General features: G+C 39.0%; 1 protein-coding gene across 12 annotated transcripts in view; it reads left to right on the top strand.

The window, feature by feature from the left end:
* LOC119795708 (adhesion G protein-coupled receptor L2-like) overlaps positions 1 to 24,486 on the top strand; it is a 141,942-nt gene extending 117,456 nt beyond the window's left edge. For 4 of the 12 annotated variants that reach the window (XM_038303866.1, XM_038303855.1, XM_038303856.1 and 1 more), the window contains 6 exons: positions 4,548 to 4,639; positions 6,083 to 6,251; positions 8,827 to 8,955; positions 13,020 to 13,116; positions 15,142 to 15,267; positions 22,352 to 24,486. In XM_038303866.1, coding sequence (XP_038159794.1) covers positions 4,548 to 4,639; positions 6,083 to 6,251; positions 8,827 to 8,955; positions 13,020 to 13,116; positions 15,142 to 15,267; positions 22,352 to 23,223 — 1,485 coding nt within the window. In that variant the 3' untranslated portion in view covers positions 23,224 to 24,486. Of the gene's footprint in view, positions 1 to 4,547; positions 4,640 to 6,082; positions 6,252 to 8,826; positions 8,956 to 13,019; positions 13,117 to 15,141; positions 15,268 to 20,216; positions 20,271 to 22,351 lie in introns of all 12 variants that reach the window. The other 8 variants (XM_038303865.1, XM_038303863.1, XM_038303864.1 and 5 more) reach the window with 5 other exon arrangements.
* Positions 24,487 to 25,028: the final 542 nt, after the last annotated feature.

Raw genomic sequence — 25,028 nt, 5'->3', positions numbered from 1 at the left:
AATATTTGTGCATGCGTAGGATCTTTTTTTTTTTTTTATCCAAGAGAAGCTTTGAAAACAGTTTATAGATTTTCTCTCAATGTGTGCTGGCAGCCTCTTAGCTCTGCTTTCTCAGATCAATTTGCATGAAAGGAAAGTGGTCCCATTATAGCTGACACGAGGACATCAGTGTCCACTCAGCTATGAAATCCTATGAAATCAGAATTGTTGAGCAGTAACAATGCAGAGCGTTTTTGGTCCTCTTGGCTCTACTAGAGAATACTCCCTTCCTGCAATCAGGACGAGAAATCGTTTCAGGCATGAAGGTCATTTGCTCAGTGGGAAAACAAGGGGTATGTTGGTGGAAGGGGCAAACATGGAAGTAATGAGTGGGTGGGCCACAGAACCATTACCGAGGCGTGCAGCTCTGCTGAGGATCATGACACACCCCTGCCCAGTCCCAGCACACGGACATCTCCATCTTCACTTCTTAATATTTCATGTAGAATGCATCAAGTTCGCCCTAACACACGGGCAAAAGAGGCGAGAAGCAACACACGTTGAATAGTGCCCTTACAGGCGCAGGTATGTAAATGTGTCCAGTGATCGTTAAAAACATGCAAAACCATGAAAGGAGCTGCAATGACTGCACTGGTTTAATGTGCTGTATTTGGCAGAGAAGTAAGAGACCTGAAAACTGTGGAGGATGGCTCCCTAGAGACTGAGGGGGGGGTCTGCCTTAGCTTTTTGCAGAGTGCCTTTAAGCTTCTCACCGTCCATCCTTCCTTCTGTCTGTCTGTCTGTCTGTCTGACTGGATCTGCGTTATCACTTACGGCGGTGTTAAATGCATCTCCAGGCGCTCTGCTCGTGCGGACGTAAATTGGCCCCAGTGGCTGGGAGACAAAACTCTGTGATCTAAAAGCCTCTCTCTGTCTTCGTAGCACCTCCTCCTTCTCCAGTCTTTCTTCCCGTGGCTGTTCGGTTACATCTGCTTGCCACTCACACGCTGCTGTTTCCCTTTCCAGACTACTTTCTGTTGTCTTGTCATTTTTCAGACTGCATCCATATGGTCGGATAAATGGGGTATTTTTTTTTTCTTCCTGTAGCAAAATAAATATTCAGAAATTTTCTAATTGTGGTTTCCTTTCAAGTTAACTCATAATTTCTTTTTCATTTTACAGATTTTTAAGCTTTAAAACTAGGTTTTAGTTGAAGCTGAAGTTTATGATAAGAATATTCTGCATCTCTTGTTTTTCATGCTGTTTAGTACATTATTTTTAACCTGTAATAAGGTGTGAGGCCAAATCAAAGCTCACCCCCTGCCTTCTTTGCTGTAGCCATGGGCCCTGCAGTGCTTACAGAAAGAGACATCCTGAGAGCATGGAAACCTTCTCTCGATATACGACTTGAATCACTTAAACGTTTTTCCTGGTCTCTATAGGAATTGCCTCTAAAATATGGCATTCATATCCCAATGCCTCCACCCCCACATCTCTCTCCGAAAGCTTCCTGGACTTTAGTTGTGTTGTGTTCAAATTTGTTTGGGTTTTGCCACGCTTGCATCCTTCTCGTGGAATTGCACTCAGTGTCTGGCATCGGCTGTAATGGCAAACAGGAGAGCAAAGACAAACAGTGAACGCAGCTCGTGTCAAAGCCTTGAGCTGACCGCAGAAAACCCAAGTGATAACCTCTCACTGTTGATCTTCTCTGTGAAAGTCAGGGTGCCTTAAGATCAGTATAAAATTTTCATAGACCTCTGACTGAAGGTACATTGCTTGCTGTCAAGACAGCACAATAAAAGATGTAGTAATTTTTAGAGTATGTTGGTATCTGTCTACCGTGTCTCAAAAATGATTGTATTTTTCTCAGATTCACCGTGTTACAGCCAGAAGCCTTATTTATTTATTTATTTATTTACATACTTATTCATTTTCAGATTTCATGAGATTGGCTGAGGTAAAGCTTGCATAGTATAGAATTAAACACGTTTCCCAAAGTATTTTGAGGAATAACGAAGAGCAGAAATTGCTAGCATGCATTGTATGCAGCTGCAAGATTATACTTATTTGCAAATGAAGCTTTATACTGTTTTTGCACATCCAAAGGCTCATATGTTGTCCCTATCTTTCTTTACTGAATAGCTGAAGTTCGATCGGAGTAGATGGGGAGTGTTTCTGACTTAGGACCTCCCTGTTGAGCCTTAAGAATTTCAGGATTCAAGGAAGGGTCATACTAAGACATATGCTTTGATCTGAACAGTCCAATTAGCTCCTGTAGCTTTTTCTCCTTTTTATTTGTGCCGTCTTTGGTCTGTGTTGGAACTCTTGAGTTCAGAGCTGGGAATGACGTCAAAGCTGAGTTAAGGGTGTGTCCCAAAACAGTGAGATTTGCATTAATTCTGGTTTTCTACTTTTAGCAATGCACACCGGTGACTATAAATTTATCTTAATATTCTGCTCTCAACAGAACTTACGAAATAATGTTCTTAAAAAAATGTTGAAAGTTGAAACATTTAGAAACCAGAACAAAGGACACACATTAGAGTAAAATAACCCAATAAGCATTAAAAGTAACCCTAGATATCTCATGTATTGGGGATATTCTGCTGCAGTAGGACTTTAGGGTATTCTTAATGAACTACACTATATTGCCAAAAGTATTTGCTCACCCATCCAAATTATTGGAATCAGGTGTTCCAATCACTTCCATGGCCACAGGTGTATAAATTCAAGCACCTAGGCATGCAGACTGTTTTTACAAACATTTGTGAAAGAATGGGTCGCTCTCAGGAGCTCAGTGAATTCCAGCGTGGAACTGTGATAGGATGCCACCTGTGCAACAAATCCAGTCGTGAAATTTCCTCGCTCCTAAATATTCCACAGTCAACTGTCAGCTGTATTATAAGAAAATGGAAGTGTTTGGGAACGACAGCAACTCAGCCACGAAGTGGTAGGCCACGTAAACTGACGGAGCAGGGTCAGCGGATGCTGACGCGCATAGTGCGAAGAGGTCGCCAACTTTCTGCAGAGTCAATCACTACAGACCTCCAAACTTCATGTGGCCTTCAGATTAGCTCAAGAACAGTGCGCAGAGAGCTTCATGGAATGGGTTTCCATGGTCGAGCAGCTGCATCCAAGCCATACATCACCAAGTGCAATGCAAAGCGTCGGATGCGGTGGTGTAAAGCACGCCGCCACTGGACTCTAGAGCAGTGGAGACGCGTTCTCTGGAGTGACGAATCGCGCTTCTCCATCTGGCAATCTGATGGACGGGTCTGGGTTTGGCGGTTGCCAGGAGAACGGTACTTGTCTGACTGCATTGTGCCAAGTGTAAAGTTTGGTGGAGGGGGGATTATGGTGTGGGGTTGTTTTTCAGGAGCTGGGCTTGGCCCCTTAGTTCCAGTGAAAGGAACTCTGAATGCTTCAGCATACCAAGACATTTTGGACAATTCCATGCTCCCAACTTTGTGGGAACAGTTTGGAGCTGGCCCCTTCCTCTTCCAACATGACTGTGCACCAGTGCACAAAGCAAGGTCCATAAAGACATGGATGACAGAGTCTGGTGTGGATGAACTTGACTGGCCTGCACAGAGTCCTGACCTCAACCCGATAGAACACCTTTGGGATGAATTAGAGCGGAGACTGAGAGCCAGGCCTTCTCGTCCAACATCAGTGTGCGACCTCACAAATGCGCTTCTGGAAGAATGGTCAAAAATTCCCATAAACACACTCCTAAACCTTGTGGACAGCCTTCCCAGAAGAGTTGAAGCTGTTCTAGCTGCAAAGGGTGGACCGACGTCATATTGAACCCTATGGATTAGGAACGGGATGTCACTTAAGCTCATATGTGAGTCAAGGCAGGTGAGCAAATACTTTTGGCAATATAGTGTATATCAGAGGATGTCTGAGGAAAATTTTAGACCATCTCTAAAAAAAAATAAAAAACTCTTTCAAGTGTGTAAGAACAGCTATTATTTCAGTTCACTTTCACCAATTCAGTTCAGCTTTCGCCAAGTCATGACACATCTCAAGATACTTTTACAGATTCAGTTCAATCAAATCATTCAGACAGATTAGTTAAAAGTTTTTTTTATCTAAGGAAACTAATACTGTTTCCTACTAATACTAATACTGTTGACTCAAATGCAGTATCTGCTCCTCCTGGGTGAGCATTTGACGACAGTGAACAGCTGCTTGCAATGTGTAGTTGACTTTGCAGCATTACCTCATACCAAGCATGCATGTAGGGATGTCCTTATTTTTTCTTGTTTGTAGATATATAATTGTTCAATACTGCTGTGATATCTCAGGGATAAAAAGAGATTACAGATCTGAATATGTCTTAATGCATAACTGAATATTTAACAAGGTGTCCTGAGTGTAAGCAGTTTTCCAGTGTAAGGCTTTAACTTATATCAAGATCTCTGGAATGCTTCACAGTACTTTCTGTAAGGAAAGGAACTGACTACATCTCCACTGACAGCATCTAACCCTGCACTGCAAGCACATGGAACCGGATGCCTTCCTTAGTGCAGTCTATTAACCCTGATGCACATCTGTTTTGACAGGCCAATGTCCTCTGCCTGGTGGTGACGATGTACAAGATGGTGAAGCATTCCACCTCCATGAAACCCGACTCGAGCAGGCTGGGGGGTATCAGGTGAGGGGTGTCACTCTAGGAGATTAAGAGGCCGGTGTGTTGTTGCTTGTTGTGCGACTGCATGTGTTTGTATAAGTGCTGAAAAAGGGATGAGGGGGTGGGATGGTGACTTATATGCAAGGAGAAAAATAATACCCACCATCGCCGCTTCAGCCTTGCTGCTATAATTTCAAAAGCCGTATTTGACCTACACTTTTTATTTGATTTTACCTCCGAGCCAGACCCCAAAGTTTTCCCTTTCAGATTTTATTTTTCTTTTCAGTCTGTTGGCGGTGCTTTTTTAGCACACTTTTATGATTTCAGTATTTGCGCTGCTCATGGGTATATTGCCTGTTTTATTTCTTCATAAGTGCATTTCTGACCTTTTGGCATCTCCTTGCTCCTGTGTTTTCGCATAGTTTATAGGCACATTTGGAAGATAGATCCCAACCGCATGTCTTCTTGATTTCAAGACGTTTGGTGGGGGGTTAAAGGGTTTTGGGGGGGTAGATGATGTGTTCTTCCATTTTCCTGCTTCCAGTTAGCTGCTTTTGGTTGATAAAGCAACAAATCCCTGACCATTTTTTTGCGCCTGGAGCCTTGTTCAACAATATGTTTGACGGCATGCCAGCATATGTTATGTGGGCGTTTGATTTTTAGGCAGCAACTCAGATTTGGGTCCAAACCAAAAAAAAGTGGGGGAAAATGAACGAAAAATCATTTTAATTGGCTTCCATGTTTGTTTTAGCTCACATAAATGGCACATTTGCGGATGCTGCATTTTGTGTAGCTATAACAAGCAGTCAAAACTCATTAACTGTCATTAATTAAGGCCTACCGCTGTGGTGTATAGAGTTTCTGTGTTGTCTATTGAAACCTGTTAAGAGGTTGTGGGGTTTTTTTCCTGGACAGAGATTCATACATACATTCGTGTAGAAGAAGCACAAACAACTAGACAGCATATCTAATAAGGCATGGTTATTATTCTGTGATTTCTTTTCCAGTGACATGTTCATGACCTATTTCTTCCCGCGTCTTTAGACTCTCTGGATCTATCTCTGGAACAGGGGAGGGGGAGGACACCCTCTTTTTTGTGCATTTCTTTTTGTCACTGAAACTGACAGTTAGGTTGTCTTGTATCCTTTAGGCTTTCCTCAAAAAGGAATCCAGATTAACCTGGTGTTTGTGCAGAATTTCCAACTAACAGCTCTGACACAAACCATGGAACTGTCCATGCCACAAACCTGTCAAAGTTTATGCAATGCATCCAACACAGGAAAATAAAACAGAAATATGTACATAGATGCAGTCTAAACACAAAGATATATATATATATATATATATATATATATATATATATGTGTGTGTGTGTGTGTGTGTGTGTGTGAGATACAATACAGATGTTATTGAAATGATGCACCATTTTTATTTTTATCTCTCATCAGTATTTCTCCTCTTTTGCAGGTCGTGGGTTTTAGGAGCATTTGCTCTGCTTTGTCTTATGGGCCTCACGTGGTCCTTCGGGTTGTTCTTCCTCAACGAGTCGTCCATCGTGATGGCTTACCTCTTCACTATATTCAACACTCTCCAAGGGATGTTCATCTTCATATTTCACTGTCTTCTTCAGAAAAAAGTAAGATACTGCCTTTTTAGACTAATGCAGGGATGATAAATCAGTCGCTAGGATTTGTTTTGCCTTAAAGCTGCTGAACAGCACCGTTGCTGTAGGATTTGTAAAAATTATTATTACTCGCCGCCCTTATACACAATTTGTCGTGTTCTTATCAAAAACATCTGTTTTTAATAGGGATTTCATGCGAATTTATGCATAAAGATAAAAAGAAATCGTCCAGTTTAGGGGACAATCATACCAGTTAAGAGTCCCTTTCTTTTCAGCACTCTTTACTCCTGAATCCCTAAACAATAATCCATTGTAACTAACTTCATTATTCAGAAGTTAGATGTGGTTAATTTATTCTATTTTGAAATTTTGTCACAGAATCTTTATTGATTTAATGTTTGACTGGGCTGTTTCTGTAGATGTGTATACTTTGATCTAAGTCACTGTTGCAGGGGCGACAGTGGCGTTGGATGGAGGAGTTTGCCCTGTAATCGAAGGGTTGACGGTTCAAGCCCCGACTCCGACTTTCATTGTCGTTGTGTCCTTGGGCAAGACACTTCACCTGCATTGTCTACTGATGGTGGTCAGAGGGCCCGGTGGCGCCAGTGTACGGCAGCCTCGCTTCTGTCAGTGAGCCCCAGGGCAGCTGTGGCTACAATGTAGCTTGCCACCATCAGTGTGTGAGTGTGTGTGTGAATGGGTGAATGAATGTAGTGTAAAGCGCTTTGGTCAAGTCTCCTAACTTGAATAAATGCGCTATATAAGTACATGCCATATACCATTTGCTATGTGTCTGAAGTATTTTGCTTCTTCCAATGGGGTTTCTTCCAGCATTGCCTTGTATATAGCTCTGTCCCCATTCCTGTTATCCTTACTAGTTTGCAGAGGAAAAGTCACTCCAAAGACTGATACCATTGTGCTCATTTTTTATAGTGAGTTGCATAATATATTCCACACATTATCATCACAGTATCAATGTGTTTAATATTACTAACCCTTTCAACAATAATTTTAGTTCACTTCTGCAAATAAGATGTCAAAAAAATTTGATTTCCATCTTTTGTTAAGTGTGTTTTCCTTAATTTCTATTACTAATGTTGCTTAAGGTAAAAATAGAAAAGTTGACTACTTTTTACTGTATTTCAACAGCGATTTGCTCTCAACTTACTAGTTCTCTAAAATTGGTCTACCAATATATATATTAAAATCAGAAAATTCCTATAGAGGTACTCTATTTAAAGATAAAATAATTACTCAGTATGTGCACTGGATTATTTCAGAAGAGAGATACCTGAAAATGCATGCCACAGCTTTTCAGGATTTTATTTTAGAACTATTCTACTCTACTTTCTGTAGATCTTTTAGCTTATACTCTGTTAAATATTATTTTTTTGGTATAAAAGAAGTATAAATACTTTCGCAAGGGGCTACATATATTTGCCTCTTTAACGTACGTCAGATGTTCAAAATAAAAATGGTCTTCCAGAGATTTATATATTTCATTTTTTCCCTATTTTGCCCCAGAGCTGGATGATAGTCCAAGAGATTTGCTTTCAAAAGCATCCTATTATAGTTGTTGACATAAGGTTCCGCTTGGTTCTTGCATATGAAACTTTATTTAAAATGATTTAGGGAATAAAATCGTATTCAACAGAGACAGAAAAGGAGGTGAGAAAGGGAGATGGGATAAGAATTAAAGGGAGACAGAAAAGAGGGAGGAAAAGGGAGTGAAAAGAAAAGACAAAACAAAAAAAAACAGCAAAACAAATAAAGCAGAAGATATACACTAACTCCTAGAAGTCTGATTTTACTCCTGCATGAGATGAGATGGAAAGAAAACAGAACAAAACATCAGCAAAAAGAAGACAAAAGACAACAAAGTGAACAATGAGTACACAATTTCATTCAGGGCTGTATATACCTGTGGCTATAGCTTAGTATTTAGTATTAGATACAAAATTATATTTTTATTACAAACATATAATTTTCCCAAAAATAATTTTGAAAAAAATAAATAAATAAAAAAGACTGCAATAATTAAATCAGCACCTAAAAGATTAAATGTCTAATCTGAAACATCCATAGTTTTTTGTCACATGGCTACCTATTATTATTGTTGAATTTTTCAGTTAAATACAGATTATTTATAGAAGAATTAATTTAAAGTACCACTGGTGGTCAAAGCAAAGTATAGAAATATTTATAAATCGTCACAGTCTTTCTTCACATCTTATTTTTTAATTCAATTCTATCCAAAGACAGCATAACGCTTAGTTTCCTTCATGCTATTAATACCCCTATCTCTGTTAGGTAAATATGTGGATGTGTTTTGTAACAATCCCCTCCAAAGATGCGTGTATGTTTCTTACTCACCTAGCAAAACAAATATTTGAAAATAGCTCTAATTGTGCATCATGGTACAGTTTTCCTCTCCTGTCACTTTTAGCAGGTTTGGCATTTAAACTGCTGTGGGTTGGCTGCCAGTAGATAAAGATTTGGGATTTGCAGCTCTCCCTGAGGAGAAAGGGATGTGTCAAACTATGTGTCCGTGTGTTCAGTTTGTCCTAATCTTTTTGCTGCTCTGCAGGTCCGGAAGGAGTACAGCAAATGTTTCCATCAGTCCCAGTGTTGTGGCGCTCTGCCTTCTGAGAGTTCCCACAGCTCAGCCAAGGCAGCCACATCTCGATCCACGGCCCGCTACTCTTCTGCTACACAGGTACAGCAGCGGGAAGAGTTTAAGCTTTGGAAGGCTGTCTGTGAAGATTTTTAGCTGTAAAAGTCTTTGTTTTTTTCTTAATGAATTTCTTTGAAGAGTAATATTTCTTCACTTCCAACCGAAAGTTTGAAACCTAGCAATGCGTAGATACCGGTATTGGAATTGGGCATGATACCAGTGTACCGTACTCTACTTTTTTATTTTTTATTATGGAAAGTATGGAAACATTAACATTTACCTTAGATTCAGTTTTCAAAGACTGTTTTCTTGGTGAAAAAAAGTCCACTTTACAGCATCTCAACATTACTGGATCCTAAGTAAAGAAAACTTTATTATAACTAAGCATTTAGTACTCTGATTACTACGTACTCAGTATCCCCAGGTACTGAAATATAAGTAGATGTACTCATACCAGTTATCCATGCTTCCCTAACTAAAGCAATAGTTGGCAGTCGAGGTTAAACCAGATGTTTTTTCCTCACTGACTTATCTTTTCCTATTTATGTCAAGTTATGATAATCCAGATTTGTTTTTTCTAAATGGCAGAACATTAAGCCATTTCTTAAATTCAGAAATTTGCATACATTTCCATAATGTTTAGTAGAATTCAATTTTAAACTTTATGACTAGTAAACATTTTGCTTATCCTTCCACATCAGCTTTCCCTATTTGTGTGTTTGGGTTTTTCTTTTGGTGTAACTGCATTAGGTTTTAAGGCCTCTTTCCTCACATCTTTCCTGCTTTCAGCCCAAGTTCAGGGTTTTGTGGTGAATTCTCAAGAACACTGGCTGGGTCCGAATGTCTGCCCCAACCACTATATAGGGCACTATAGTGGTTACAATTTTTAAGATGAGTGTCCGAACGTCTAGTGGATGAAAAAGTAGTGGACTCGAAATTTCCCATGATGCACCTTGAAAAGTAGTGATCATCCATGGTCCCGAGACAAACAGATATATCTCGGAATGCTTTGAGAGGAGCTCTCCTTGCATGTCATGTGACCAACAGGGAGCAAAAAGTAGTGATCATCTGTCTGAACAGTAACTTAACTGAGTTCACTATAAAGTCCACCATATAGTCTCTGCTCTGTGTAGTGATTTAGGGGTTTTAGGGGGTCGTTTAGACTCTGACTTTGTTGTAGTCACTTTATTACTAATTTGAAGATTTGCTGAGGGTCATTGTCAAATTGCAAGAGCTGTTGACCAGAGATGCTGCTCTAAATTATAATTGGTCCTCATGATGCCATCTCCTCTGTGAAATGAGCCAGTCCTTCCTGTAGGACAGAACCCCCACACAGCAATATGGTGCCTAATTATGCTGCATGATGGTAGGAAGCCCTGAAATGAGTGATAATGTTGATAAATGCCCTGATAACATAAAGGCTCGACTAAATGACCAAATTCTTATCACGGCATTTGAAATGTATTTCTGCTTTTGATTTGTTGCATACATAATTATCATGTAGCCAATCAATGACACCCCCACCTTATCACCTCCAAATCGTCTAAAAGATTTTCTGCTTTGACTTTCATGCTTTTAATCATTTAGATTGACGGCATAAATGTTTGGTATTTAAATAATAAGGTTCATATTAGTGATATATTTTTTGCAACCCATGCAGTTCTTTGCAAGATTTATATTTCTGTATCTAGTCACATAACTATAGTAATACATTTGCAATATGCTGTGTGGCCCTTTTACTCCCATAATTTACAGTTGGTAGGATATTTTTTAGCTTTCCAAGTTTCCCCGTTTTTCATCCAAATGTACCAAAGGTCATTATGGGCAAATATTCAATTTTAACTTTTGACAGATAACGCAAAATGCCTTAAAGATGAAGCTCTTTTTTGCCATAAGTGCATTTGTAAACTGTAATCTAGCTTTTTATGTTGCTTTTGGAGTAATGGCCTTTATGCTCACTGGATGGGTTTTTAGTCTGTCAGTAAAGGATTAATAATGTCTCTTTTACCAACTTCAGCTAGAATCTTTTCAAGTTATTTTGCTTTTGAGCTTTGGATGATAAAGACTACATCTGGGACAGAGAACCCATCTCTTCCTTTTACGGTTTGATGGCTGGACATTTCCATGCCATTCATACATTCATTCATTATCTGACGGCCACTGGTATTAAACTAACTAAACTTGTGGAGGTCCAAAATGTTCTTTTTGAAATGTTGCTGATTTATTTACATAGTGGGGAGTGTTGGCCTAGTGGTTAGAGCAGTGTGCTTGTGCTCTGAGAAGGTTGCAAGTACCCAGTGCCCTGACATAATCATCTGTTTTTCCTTTAGTGTTAATCTTTGTGAAAGTAAATTAACGGATTTAAACAAAGTCATAAAATATTTAGGATTTCTTTTTTTGTTTTATATTTGGGAAACATAAAAAATTCTGGTAACTTTTACTGATTTTAAACAATAGAAAACAAAGCTTACATGTCTTTTACAACACTGAAAGGGAATATCTTGTTTCTCTATCATTTTTTTATTCCTTAAGCATATGTATAAAATACAAGAATTGTGTAAAAGAAAGAAGTGCTGTAATTTTTATTATTATCATTAGGGACACTTGCATTATTTAGGTCTTAACGTATATTTCTATAACTTAAAAGAAAAAAAAATGCTTATTTTGGGACAGTGATGTCTTTTAAAGTCCCAACGAGGTGAGACATTTTTACAAACTGAGTTTGACAGAAGGAAATGCCTCTCAGCGAGATAATGAGTGAAAGATTTACACTCTTTCACAAGCAGTCGCAACCTTCCGTCAGCATGGTTGTCAAAACAATGATATATCAGTAAACAAATTATACTCACAACTTATGTGATGTAGTAAAGACATGTCAGGTATTAGATTTCATCCCACAAGGCAGATAAAACAAGCAATACGTATAAGTCAAGTTGTATAGATAAGCAGAGACATTTGTCAGTTTGATTGTTGTTGTTTTTTGGGGACTTAACTGCAAAGACAGCGTGAAGCTCAGCTTTCATCCATGCTATTATTACTTATTGAGAATATATAATCTCCTGTTTAATTGTTGGTACAGAGATTTTATTAATTTGCTCTTGTGTCTTCTAATCCAATTCTATATTGAATTTAGCAAATGTTATTATTTTATCTGAAAGACACCATGCATTCTAAGAAGGATTCCCAGAGTTTTTTGAGGGGGAGAAGAAACAGGCCCACAGCATAACAGTATCCCCACCATCTTTTTGCAGTTGGCATGATGATCTTTTCTAAGAACTCACCAACTTACCAAAGCACACAAGTTTTAGATTTAGTGTGAATAGATTTTAGCAACTGCCAGTCTACATGCTCATGCATGTTCTGCTGAAACAATACATTAACCTATTGGTTCACCACCCAACTCCAGCCTTGTTTGTCCCAGTTACAGCCGTTAGAAATTACTGCTTTAACTTTACCTATAAGTATTGCGGTTGTGTAAATACTTCCTTTGCTAACTTTTTTCAGCACACAGATTTAAATCACACACATTTAAATGTCTTGTTTGCCACTTTAAAGATGCACTTAAAGACATAAGCCTATTTGCCATGTTTATACATTACCAATACCTACACAGATAAGTTTTCAAATTTATCATTGTTTCTTTGTAATTATTGTTTTGTTTTTTATGGGGATGAGCTCTTTCCTGGAAAGTATCAGCTCTGGACATAAAACATTTGCACCTCTTGGGAGAGAACTGCTGGTCACCCCACTTACGATATTTGCTCTAAAGACTTTGTTAGTCTCTCTTAAGGAGCACCGCTGAGAATTTTGTGGCTGCTTCAGTTATTGCTGCTGAGAGTGAAATAGAGCCGCCAGCTCAGAGTCAAATTACGAACCGTAAGATTTTCAGCGGCTCCAATTTTAGGAAGCAGTCCAATCAATAGCATGTTGTAGAGCTTTGTGATACACAAACATGTCATCAGCCAGTATGTCAATTAGATCCTGATTTATAGGGAGTATGGTCTGAATCACCAAACTACGCAACCACTCAGGCCTGGGGACCAGAAGTCTTCAAACATAACAGCACCATGTTGAGTACTAATCAGTGGCTGCTTTTTTCTCAACAGAGCCGCATCAGGCGGATGTGGAACGACACTGTGAGAAAGCAGTCGGAGTCCTCCTTCATCTCAGGCGACATAAACAGCACCTCGACGCTCAACCAGGGTAAGCAACTGCTGCCTCCGTCACCACCAGACGAGACATGAGCTCTGTTCTCTTTGTGATGAAGCTCTGAATTAACAGTAAACACTTCAATGAATGCAGCCGGCGTCGCTCCATGCTGACTGAGGGGAGAGGGAGATAAGCCCTGATTTCATGCTGCTTTTCTCCAAACGAACAATCAGATGCATTTAATGCTCCGAGCTTTGCAGCAATTTCTCACATGATATTTGCAGTGCCTTACAGAAGTCTTTATGTCCCTAGAACCTTTTCACGTTTGTCACATTAGAATGAGCAGGGTGTGTACATTAATGTGATTATATGGGATAGTCCGAGACAAATGGTGCATAATTGCTAAATGGAACGAATAATGATATATGGATAGAAAAAAAGTTTCATTAAAAAAACTATGACATGTGTGGCATGCATTTGCATACTTACTCTTACTCTTTTATTCATATTTTGTTTCTTCTGTAAAATTAATTTGTAAATCGTCTGTCTGTGTGCAGCTTAATCACAATGCAAGCTAAGCTGTTCTAGACTTACTTACTTATATATATAGCTTTATAAGAGAACTACAGTGAACCAAAAGGCATAGAAAAGCCCAAGCAACACATTAGACAAGTCAGGGATTAAAATGCTGAGAATTTTAATGATAATTAAAAAAAAAACAAATATGAAACTCTAAATATTGCAATCTATAATCCAAAAATGGTACAAATTTGTCAAAAGAATGTTAGAAGGGATTTAATCTGAGAAGCAACCAAGATACTCCAGAGGTTCAGGGATCTTCTCATCATGTGTACACATTTGTAAACAAGATCGCTTTTAATTTTTTACACCAGAAAAGAGACGAAAGATATTTCTGCAACATAAAGGGCATAATCCTTTGTTGAGATCTTTTCGGATGTGTCCAAAATTTAACTTAACCAGGTTAAAGGCAAAACTCTGTGAGGCAAAAAACTATCGCTGCTCATCAGCCTTAGCAGACCACCTTAAGTATAAAACACTAGCGTCATTATTATGTAGTTAGACAGTGATGAGGTAGTGAATTGGAGATGTAGGGATGATGGATATTTATGGTCTCAACATTCAAAACTAAACAGTACACATCCCAAAAGGCTTGACTCAGGGAGCCAAACTCAGATGCATGCCACACTTTTCAGATTTATTTCTTTCCACTTTACAATATTGCTCTCAATTTGGTATTTCCCAAAGAATTCCAATAAAACTCCTTGAACTTGCGGTTGTAATCAGATAAAACATAGAAAAAAACTAGTTGAAATTTTTGCAAAGCACCGTAGGAAGTTTGGATATATTGGAAAAAGGGACTAAAGAAACTGTCTTCCCAGAGCTGGTTTTAAGGTAGAATAAGAACAGGGAGCAGCAAAGTCAGGTAGAGGTCAGGGGAGGTTTTGGGAATTATCCCAACATCATGGAGCCCAGGGTCTGTGTGCTGCCAGTACAGATTTGGCTTTAGTTCAGCACTTTAAAAAAAAAAAAGGACTCCCTGCCAATGCAGAGTTTCTCAGCGATCCATCCAAATAACTTTGGATGTGTTCTAACATTCTCAAGAGCTTATACAAGCACATGATGGTTGATGAGGATGCTATGTTATTTGTGGCAGGCCGCACAGATATGTTTCGTCTGCTGTCTCGACTGGATGAGTTTGTTTGGATGAATCTGTCTCACATAAACATTGCTGCTGATTGTGTTGCCAGGCTTTGGTCAACACTTGTCACTATAATGTTGTTTGTCAGTTACATCGGCGGGCTGTTTGAGTAATGGCACGCTTTGACCAGTGTTTCTGCGGCTGCTTTGTCCACATTTAGAGGGCGGACGGAGCAGGGGTCGTAAATCTTTTGCAGCACGAGGTTCTGGACAGTCATTATCAACGTTTGTTTATGTGGAAAGCTACCCGATGCATTGCTGCTGAAACCACAGAACATGCAACCTTGAGGTCACTTCCTCAACCATTTTTACCCACCTAATTTTCTCCCCTTTTTCTGTCTCTTCTTCCTGTTATTGCAGGGATGACTGGCAACTACCTCCTAACTAACCCCCTCCTTCGAACCCACGACACTAACCCCTATAACAACCTCCTGGCTGAAACGGTGGTGTGCAACACCCCCTCTCCACCGGCCTTTCACTCCCCAGGTGCACATCCACCACCCCTGCCACCTACCTTTTCTCCTTTATATTTGTTTTGTTTTTGTCTTCCCCAGATTTTTTGGTTATTTTTAAAAGCACAGTTGCAGCATTTTGAGAAGTGATTCTTTTTGGAAAAGGAGACAGATTGCAACCACCTTCATGTCTAGTTTTTTTTTTTTATCTTTTGCCAGTGCTTTATTTTTTTTATGCATGAAGGATAAAAACCTGGCGCTGGTTTCAAAGTACACTTACCAGCACTTCCGAGACTCAATAATTAACATGTTTTATCCTATTTGTGTAAAAACAACAGGTTGTTAGGTTTTAACAGCGAGCTGGAACATCAGGCAAAGCCCCTCAATAACGAAATCCGCCTATCAGGACCTTAAAAGGGTACTAATTAACACTTTATATCTCATTTGTTTAAGCCATTGGAAAATAACAATTTGCCATTTTGGGGTGGGTTATCTGCCAGTCTTGGAGCAGAGCTGTTCCCAGGCAACCAGCAGAGAGAGAAAGAGAAAGAAGGAAAGTTATCAGCCTTTGCCAAGAAATATTCTAGCGTGAAGTTGTCCCTTTTTTTTTATATACATAGCACACACTTGCGCAATTAATAAATGATCTTGATATCAAGTGTTAATTAGGGAGCTCGAAAGGTGGCTGCAGCTGTGTTGTGATGCCTGGTTTAGCAGCCCTTATTCTTTATGCTATTTCAGTCAAAGGCGCTCATGGCTGCAGCTTCATGTTCTACATGCGATTCTTGGGAATGATGCCTCATCTGTCTCCCTGCCAGAAGGCAAATCCATCTCAAAATGTCAAACTGCTCCATAAAGAATGTTAGATTTTTCTGGGGTTTTTATGTGAAATCTCTGGGGACTGGGACTATGACGTGGCATAATTGTAAAAAATGTTCAGACTAATTACACAGAATTTCCTCTTTGTTCATCATGACACATCCGAGTGTTTTAGCTCATCTAGTTTTTCCTTTTTTTAAATGTCATTCGTTATCATTTTTTCAACTTCAAAGATTTTTTTCTACTCCTGTCCTCTAAAAAGTAGCTGGAAGTCCATATTAGGCCAGAATATCTATTTACTCTCAAGAAATATGTAAGAGTTGTTGACAGTCAGGAAAATTGTTAAATTAGGAGAGTTTTGCTCGTTTACTATTCAGTTTCTATCCATCATTAGGGAGTTTGTTTGCTCCTTCATACATCCATCTATTCATCCATTCATTCGTCCATTATCTATTCACCCATTCTCCTTATATAGACCACTGAATAGGAATATCAACTGTAAAGTCACTGTAAACATACATGTTTTCACTTGCAAATCAATCCAAAGGAACGGACTGCTCTGAAAAAGTAATTCTCGTATAGAGAAGTATAGAGATTTAAAGTATAGAGTCATGGGTATGCTCATGGAGCAATTACATACTGAAATCTCTACATTTACTAAAGATAAGCCTGATTTGGAACAGTGCTGTTTATTTTGACCTAGTTCCTCTCTTGCAGAGTGAAAGAAGCCCAATCAAAGGAGAAAAAACAGAAGCTCATGACGCAATGCGGGCAGAGTTACAGGCCTCTGTTATTTCACAGGCACTTGATGATAAAAGGGAATACACAAGGCGGCAGAATGGCAAAAGTGTGTATGGAGCGGCTGTGCCGATTAACCTGCTTCAGTCTCTGTTGCTTTGTGCTGTGAGCTGGCTTGTAGCACAATGCAAGCACTTCAGGCTCAGAACTAATGAAGATGGGCTTGGGCCAAACAACAGCTCAACTACTGAAAAACAGAGGCATTTTTTATTTAGCTTTTACTTAAAAATGTTCCCTTAAGTCAAGCAGTTCAGGTGTGCAACATAGCTGTTGTTTACTTGCCCCAAAATGTTTACCTGCCTAATCAGTGTAGAATAATTGCATTTTAACACCAGTGCACAAGAGACGGATAAAAAGAGGGAATATTTAATTAGCAGGTAATTCTCAATGTGAGCATAATTTCTTGCTTTATACACTTTTAGCTCTCCTCCTGAGGCTAACGGCTCTTGTTCGTTGTGTTCAAACACAGGCACCTCAAAAAAAAAAAATAGTTCACATTCTTATAAACAAGGAAAAAAAATCTAGCATTGAACATATGGAAAATAACTTTAAGGGAGCTGCAGCAGCGTGACATACAAATGTCAAAACCTGGTGTGAAGATCATCAGCCAAAAATAAAATATGCGTAGAGAGAAACTTTCAAGCTCAACACTGGCATATACTAAGTTGCCTGCTAAAGTCATTATATTTATGCCTCTGGAAAGGGATGATCCTGTCCTCCATTATAAGTGTATTAATACAGAGTAATATTCTGCAGATGTGTGTGTGATGCAGTAAAAACTGGAAAGAATGAATATCTGAATGAATCTCTGCTGGAATGTTTCCCAGTGTGCAGCTGTCGCCATGTCCAGTTAAATTTTGTTGACATCAAACCCCCCTCTGTCTACTGTAAAAGAAAAATGCTGATTTTGAAGCTAATCCTATCCAGACATACTTTTTTATAATTCTTCTACCAGGACCATGACTTCAAAAAAGATTTTTTGGGGGGATTTTTTTCTTCATTCTTGAACATTTTTGTTTGTTTTTAACCCTTCAGTTCTTTTATCTTTTTTAATGTGCTTCTTTTAAACTTGGAACTTACAGATTGTTATTTTGTTTGCCAGAAACAATGAAAATTTGCCCCCACAAAGCTAGAAACTAAATCATCAAATGAACAAGTTGAACTCATTTATTTTCCATACATTCATGTAACTATTATGAATGAGCTACTTTGGATAAGAAAAAGAGAAATGGCATGCAATATTAGCCAAGCAACAAACTTTTGCATGTAGGAAGCCTTGACCAGGTACAGTCGTTAGTGGCCCCTTTCCTCATTTATAGAGCGACCCCTTCTAATACTGCCCTGGGCCACTGCCTGTGCTGTGCATTTTAAAAACTACCGCTGACACCCAGCTGATCTTGAAAGGGCTTTCTGTAAACTGCTCATGGCTAAACTGTGGAATGTCAGATAAATAGTAGGCTACAAACAATTTGCAGCTGCAACTTCAACCCACAACCTCGAATTAGAGTAGTTTAACCTGTAAGCGATGGGTATAATTTGAGATCCAGAATGAGCCACTATTAATGTTAATAAGAGCTGGTTCAATCCCCTTGCTCTATGCTCTCTCTGTTTATTTTTTATTCTTTCTTTAAAAGGTTTTGCAATATTTTTCTAACCCATTTTCAGGTATTTTCATCCATTGTCTGATGTGAAACCCAGCTCTAACACTTCCTTGTTTTGTTTACCTACTCTGGACACAGCAATCATATGAAATCCTGCTAAAACCAAACTATGCCCTTTCATCTCAATCCTTGAGGTCTTACATGACATTAAAACCATAAGCTCACTGCAAAGAAAAAAAACTCTTAAAGTAAGTGTGTTTTCCCTTAATCTAAGCAGGTAAATAAGATGATCAACTGATGGAATAAGTATTTTAGTATAGTATTAGTAAAAGATAATTAAATACTAAGCACTTGAAATAAAACAATGCAGTTTTTTTTTTTTTTTTAATGTAAATTATGCTATTCCATGAAATGTCTCACTTATTTGCTCAGTACAAGAAAAAAATGCACTCTTTTAAGATTCTTAGATTTCATGTTTTTTGCGGTGCTTTGCAAAACCAAAGTACTTTGTTGGACTTTTTTTTGTTATCTATGTAAAAAGGAACAAACTTGGTTTCATTTATAAAGCTTTTTACATAGCATGTTTTTATTTTATTTCATGCAGGCTCCATTGGTGGTTTACATACAATTAAATATTAATTTTGGGCTCTTGATAATTCAATTTTTTTTCATGGGTTGAATGTTTGTACAATAAATTAATTTAAGATTTGAACACATTATTATTTGTGTTTTTTTCCGAATCTCTATAGCATCAAAAGAAAACACAGACTTAAATTCTTTTTATTCATGAATCAGTATCAAAATTATTTTAAATCTTTACTTTTGTATTCTTCAGCAGCAATTTGATTGGATATTCAACTGCTCTTTAAAAAAAATAACAGTAAAAGAAGTTAAAAGAATATTTGTATTTATTTATTACTTATTTGTATGTGTGTGTGGGGGCAGCTTTTAAAATTTTGATAGTGCTAACATTTTCAGAAGTAATAGTAATCAAAATGTTAAGAATCCCAGTTGTTTTTTTAACATTTTGTGGTCCTCAAACATACATCAGAAGGAGTTTTGAAATAAATAAAGCTGTCCATACTCACCCCAGCTGAAAATGTATAGGCTTATGTGGCTCAGTGCTAGGGAACTAAACAATTTAAATTGATTCTACCAACACTGCATTAACAGTAGTCGGATATCTAGTCAGAATTATGCCAGAAGCTAGCTCATGGGTACAAAGAGTGTGCGGTTTATCTGAAACTCCCCAAGATATCAATGGGAGAGCGAGTCAGTATTTGAACCTGCATATATAATCATGACCCTGTGTAAATCCCATATAGTCAATAATAAATAAATAAAAATTGTACCCAATTAAAACACACACACACAAAAGGTGTTTAAATTGCATCATTGAAATCCATAGAGTAGAAAGGCTTTGCCTGTGAAATGTGTATGTAAAGTTCTGATGGTGACTGTATACTGTATGCTTGCTGCTTAATCCTTTTACATGCAGCTTCCTGGATTCAGTTGATTTTAGCAATTTGCTGTCAATTTGGTAAAAAAAAAAAAAAAAAAACACCAGTATAAAACATGTCTTTCCCTTTATATTACGTATAATATGAGGAAAACAATTATTTCTGGTTATTTAAAAGGCCACACCTGAATCCAGGCTGAATGTTAAAAGCTTCCACTTTTGCCTTATTTTACCAATTTTGTTATTTCTGCTGCAATTGAAAAAGCATTTGTTTTCCTTTTTTTTCCTTTTTTTTTGGCAAATCAGCTGTTCTAAGGCCAGATAGCCTGAGCAGACACACTTGATGTGAGTGGTGGCAAAGTGAGTCATTGCACGGTGCCTATGTTTCATGGTGTGTGGGGGCCTGCTGTTCCACTCATGGGGCCCCCGGTGTGAAGAGGTGGCCGGCCATCTGTGTTTGACATTACACTTTAGTCTTGCCTTCTTTTTACCAGATGAAATGTTATATTCATTGTGGATGACACAATAATTTATCATCCCTTTGTTTTCATCTACTTGGGTTGTGTACATCACCTATCTGCATTTTTGTTAGTGTGTTGTTACCTGGTCACAAGCTACTCTCAATGTTTGCTGTTGTTTATATTTCTATATTTTAAGTCGTCTTTGGTCTCATTGTTTCATTATTGTTCAGGATAATTTCTTACATTGGCCCAGAGAGTGTCTGTAATAATGAGGACTGGCAGGGCATGTTGCTGCGCTTACATGAAATTGAAATCAAACTCCAGACCAAAAAGTGAAAGTTCACTGTGTCCTGAGCAGTATAAACTGAAGTGCCTTGCAAAAGTATTAACACCTCTTGAGTATTTTTTTTTTTAGTTCAGCTGAAATTTCAATGAGTTTGGTGGGATTTTATGTGCTTGACCAATATAAAATAGCCTGTAACTTTGAAATTACCAAGCATTAAACATTATGCATTCTTATTTTTCTCCCTTTACTCTTATATTATAGGCCAAACAGTTGCTAAAGTGTGATTTATGTGGATTTATTTACATTTTTTAAAGAAACAGGAGGAAGAACAGGAAAAACATCTAAAAGCCCAGGAATGAATCAGTTGTAAATAAGTTAAAGGTGGGATATAAAACAATATCACAAGCTGTGGGCTTCAAGACGCACTGTTCAATCTGTCAGCTAAAAAATAGAGACTATGACTAGACTGGAAGAATACCTGAACATGGTCGTCCATCTAAGCTGTCAGGTCAAGCCAGGAGAGCATTGATCAGAGAGGCAGCTAAGAGGCCAGTGGTAAAAATGAAGAAGCTGCTGAAACAGACAGCTCTGGTGGAAGAAATGTGAGCAAGAAAAGTATTTTTGGTGCCGTCTGGAATTGTTGTTGGTATAAGAACCTTCTCTATGGAAAAAAACAATTTACAGCAGCTTGCATATATAAATCAATAATTTGTAGAAAACTAACCTCCTACTTTATGCTCAAAACATCATTACAAAAGCCTCTTTCCCACTGAAAATACTGGATTTACATGTTTTTTCAAACATGGGTCGACACGTTAACCATGAGCATTTGGCTCCCTTCCCACTGGCAAAAAAAGCTGAGTCTAACCCCCCGCTGGCAAGCAGCCTGTCCTCTGTCCCGCTGCGGCTGCTTTTCTGGTGACACCATCACGCTGGGTTAACGTTGATGATGTCACTAGTGCAACAGAAATCAGGAAAGTAAACAATGGAGAGCAACATGTAAGGAAGCCAGGGTCAGTGTGCTTTATTGTTTCGCTCTATTATCTTTCTGAATCCCTCTTACCAGTGCTGTGCAATGTTTAATGAACGTAAACAAAGTTGTTTTGGCTTGCTAGATCAGATGTGGTTGGCGCTGTGTGTTGGTGTCCATAGATTGCGTTCAATGGTGTCATGTAATTTAGCAAGCCAACCCGGGTCTGGTTTCCCCATAGCATGTCGATCAGGTCTGAGGCAATTTTATCGCAGGTCGCTTGTAAAGTCGTTTGACTCAGGTAGACACGTGCCAGTGAGCAGTTCCCACTGCCACTAAAAGCCGATTGTTCCTGGGTTAAACGGGTTTTTTCGGCCAGAGGAAAAGGGGTATTAGGTGAACAGTAGTGGTGTTATCATGTTGTAGAAATGCATTTTATTTTAAAGAATAGCGAAGATGTGATTTTATTTGTAAAGAAATTTAAGAAATGCAAATTCAAATTCAAATTCCTTCGTTTTGACAAATAATATCTGTTTTTTGGTCTGTCACATAAAATACTACAAAAAATACATTGAACTTTGGGGTTTTACAAATCAATTTGCAAACCAGTTGAGGGACAATGAATACATTTGCAAGACCCACATATTGTACGTGGATGGTGTGGTGGTTTTCTGTCATGGAATAAAAACAATTGTCTTACCTGCTTTTCCAACTTTCGTTCTAGGACAGCCCTCTCTCAGCAACAGCAGGGACATAAGCGCCATGGACACCCTCCCCCTCAACGGCAATTTCAACAACAGCTACTCCCATCGCGACGATGACTATGAAGCCGTGGGTGTCCGAGCACCTGCTGACCTGGGGGGGCTCAACCTAGATGATGCCACATTCGAGAAAATGATCATATCCGAGATTGTCCATAATAACCTTAGGCCCCGTGGGGGTCCCAAAGCTCGCAGCACCCCAAGAGAGAGGGACCTGGCTCTTCCTCCTACCTCCCGGGTCAATGTGGGAAAAGGAGGGGGTGGCAGTGGCAGCGAGGATGATGCCATAGTGGCTGATCACATGGAGGCTTCATCCCCGCAGAGAGGAGGTGGAAGAGGAGGCCACACCACCCTAGAGCTACTCCTGCACCCCCACCACAAGGAGGTGCTGGATGCTCCCCTCCTGCCCCAAAGGACTCACTCTCTGCTCTACAGCGCCCAGAAGGCCCCTAGACGCCTAGAGGGCCAGAGTGGCCATGGCTCCGAGACTGTTACTGCAGGGAAGGACATGGGCTCCCAGTCACCCAATGACAACAGAGACTCTCTGTATACCAGCATGCCAAACCTGAGAGACTCTCCCTCACCTTCAGCTTCACCATACCCACCAGTGGAGGGGGAGGAAGAGGAAGAGCTCTCTAACTCGCCTCAAAGCGAAGGGGACAATACGTATCACAAGAGCATGCCTGAACTTGGTGATGCTCCGCAGCCGCTATCCTACTACCACATAAACCGAGGCACCAGCAATGGGTGTGTCATCTCACCCGGCACTGAGGACTGCGAGCAGGATGGGGACACCCCCAGTGATGGACAAATGCAGCTGATTACCAGCCTCTGAGAGAGGGTGTGGGGTCGGGCACCTCTGTTTGCACAGGTTTGAACAAGTCGATGCTTTCCTGTGATGTCATGAGACCCTGGTGAGGCTGGCTTCGCACATGGCCTTCCTTTTCGGACAGGAGATGAAAACTTGCTGGGTTGGCAATAGGCGTGAATGAATGACTTTTTTTTTTGCACAGAGATCTCATTTACACACAAGACACACCCAACTGAGGCCAGACAAATGTGGTGCTGTGGCAGCTCTGCTGCTGGACTTATGAGGTGCAGAGGATAACACAGAGGCCGCAGTTTCAGTCTGGCGTTTCTGTCGTACTGAGAGAAAAATCGAACAGTTAGGGATTAAAAAAAATAAAAAATGAAACCTCCAAGCAAAGAACCATGAAACTCTTGGCATATTCCCGGGGGACTTTGCGGAACCAGGGTCCTTTTTTAAGTCAAAAGTGCAGAACAAGAACTAGTGAGGCTCCACTTACAACGTCAGGACTGTAAAGTTAAGAAACCACTAATTCAGACTCAGGCCTTATATTTTTCTCTATTGCACAATTAACTGTTGTACATGTAACAGCTGAAAAAAATATATTTTGCTGTACCACTAGTGTAAAAACTCAAACAAGAAGACAAAGAGAAAAAGAATAAAAAATAAATGGCAAGAGCTCAGTAGTTAAGCCCTTTCAATGTTAAAATTCTCCAGACAAGGTTAATCAAACTGTCGGGAATGTGTTTTTTCCTCTCACACTTGACTTGTACTAGAATGTTTGAATATTAAAAAAATGGGAAAAAAAAATACATTTTAAGAGAAAACAGTCCATATGAAACCATGCTCACATCTCTGCTTGTGAAGTGTTTTTTGCTTTTTTTTTTCTGAATGAAGTTTTTTGCCAGTAGTATATTTGTTAATATCTGGCCATGCACAGACTTAACATTAGAAGAAATTTGATTCCAGTGTAATTTATTTTTACTTGCAAGAAACTTTCAGCTTTGACTCCCTTCCGTTCATGCCTTTGCTATTTTTATAGGGGTTTTTTTATCTTTTTTTTGCAAACATGTTCATCATTTGACACCAGTTAATTTATTAAGAAATAAGAAAAAAAATTGCAAAAAAAAAAAAGGGAGAACAAAACATCATGGTTGGGAAGTGTGAAAATACATTGCAGCACTGATTAGTCTCATTTATTTCTTTTGTAAGAGCCCATCATAAACTGGTATTTAATTCAACTCCTGTTTGATATCAAATAAATGTGAAACTTTTCCTCATTTGCAGAAATCTGGCTGCTCATTCTTTGGTTCCATTTATTTCTGTGGTGAAAAAAATAAGAAAAGCTGTATTATCTTCATGCCAAAATTTAACTAGGTACTAAAGATTAGCAAAAACATTAAATCCGCATGTATTTGGATTTGTAGATCTTTTTTTACCATTTACAAGGGAACATTTCATCTAAATTTGACCTTTTAATGCGACACAAAAGAAGAAAGAGCCCATAACATTCTCAAGGCAACAGTTTGTCCCTGATCCCTTTCCGTCCGTTCCTTGCTTTCCCTTTCTTCTGAATGAAACATCTGTTGTCCGTCTGTAAAGTTTGTCCGTTTTATGTTCAGTAACAACGGTGCCTTTGTATCCTTCCCGCAGTGTTGGATATGTTTTGTTTTTAGAAATAGCAGCAGAGGAGTTTTATGTGGCCCCTTTTTTTTCTGTTTTTACATCATGTGATAAATTGTGCAAAAAGAAACATTTAATAGAAAAGTGTTTTATACTGGACTAAATATGAAGTGGAAAAACATGAAAAGGTAAAGGGGCTAATTTGTGCT

The sequence above is a fragment of the Cyprinodon tularosa genome, unplaced genomic scaffold (genome assembly GCF_016077235.1).
Source record: "Cyprinodon tularosa strain WSP-4 unplaced genomic scaffold, ASM1607723v1 ctg52, whole genome shotgun sequence".
In the NCBI taxonomy this organism is placed as follows: domain Eukaryota; kingdom Metazoa; phylum Chordata; class Actinopteri; order Cyprinodontiformes; family Cyprinodontidae; genus Cyprinodon; species Cyprinodon tularosa.
Note: the sequence above shows the minus strand (reverse complement) of the source record. Positions and strands in the feature narration are given on the sequence as shown.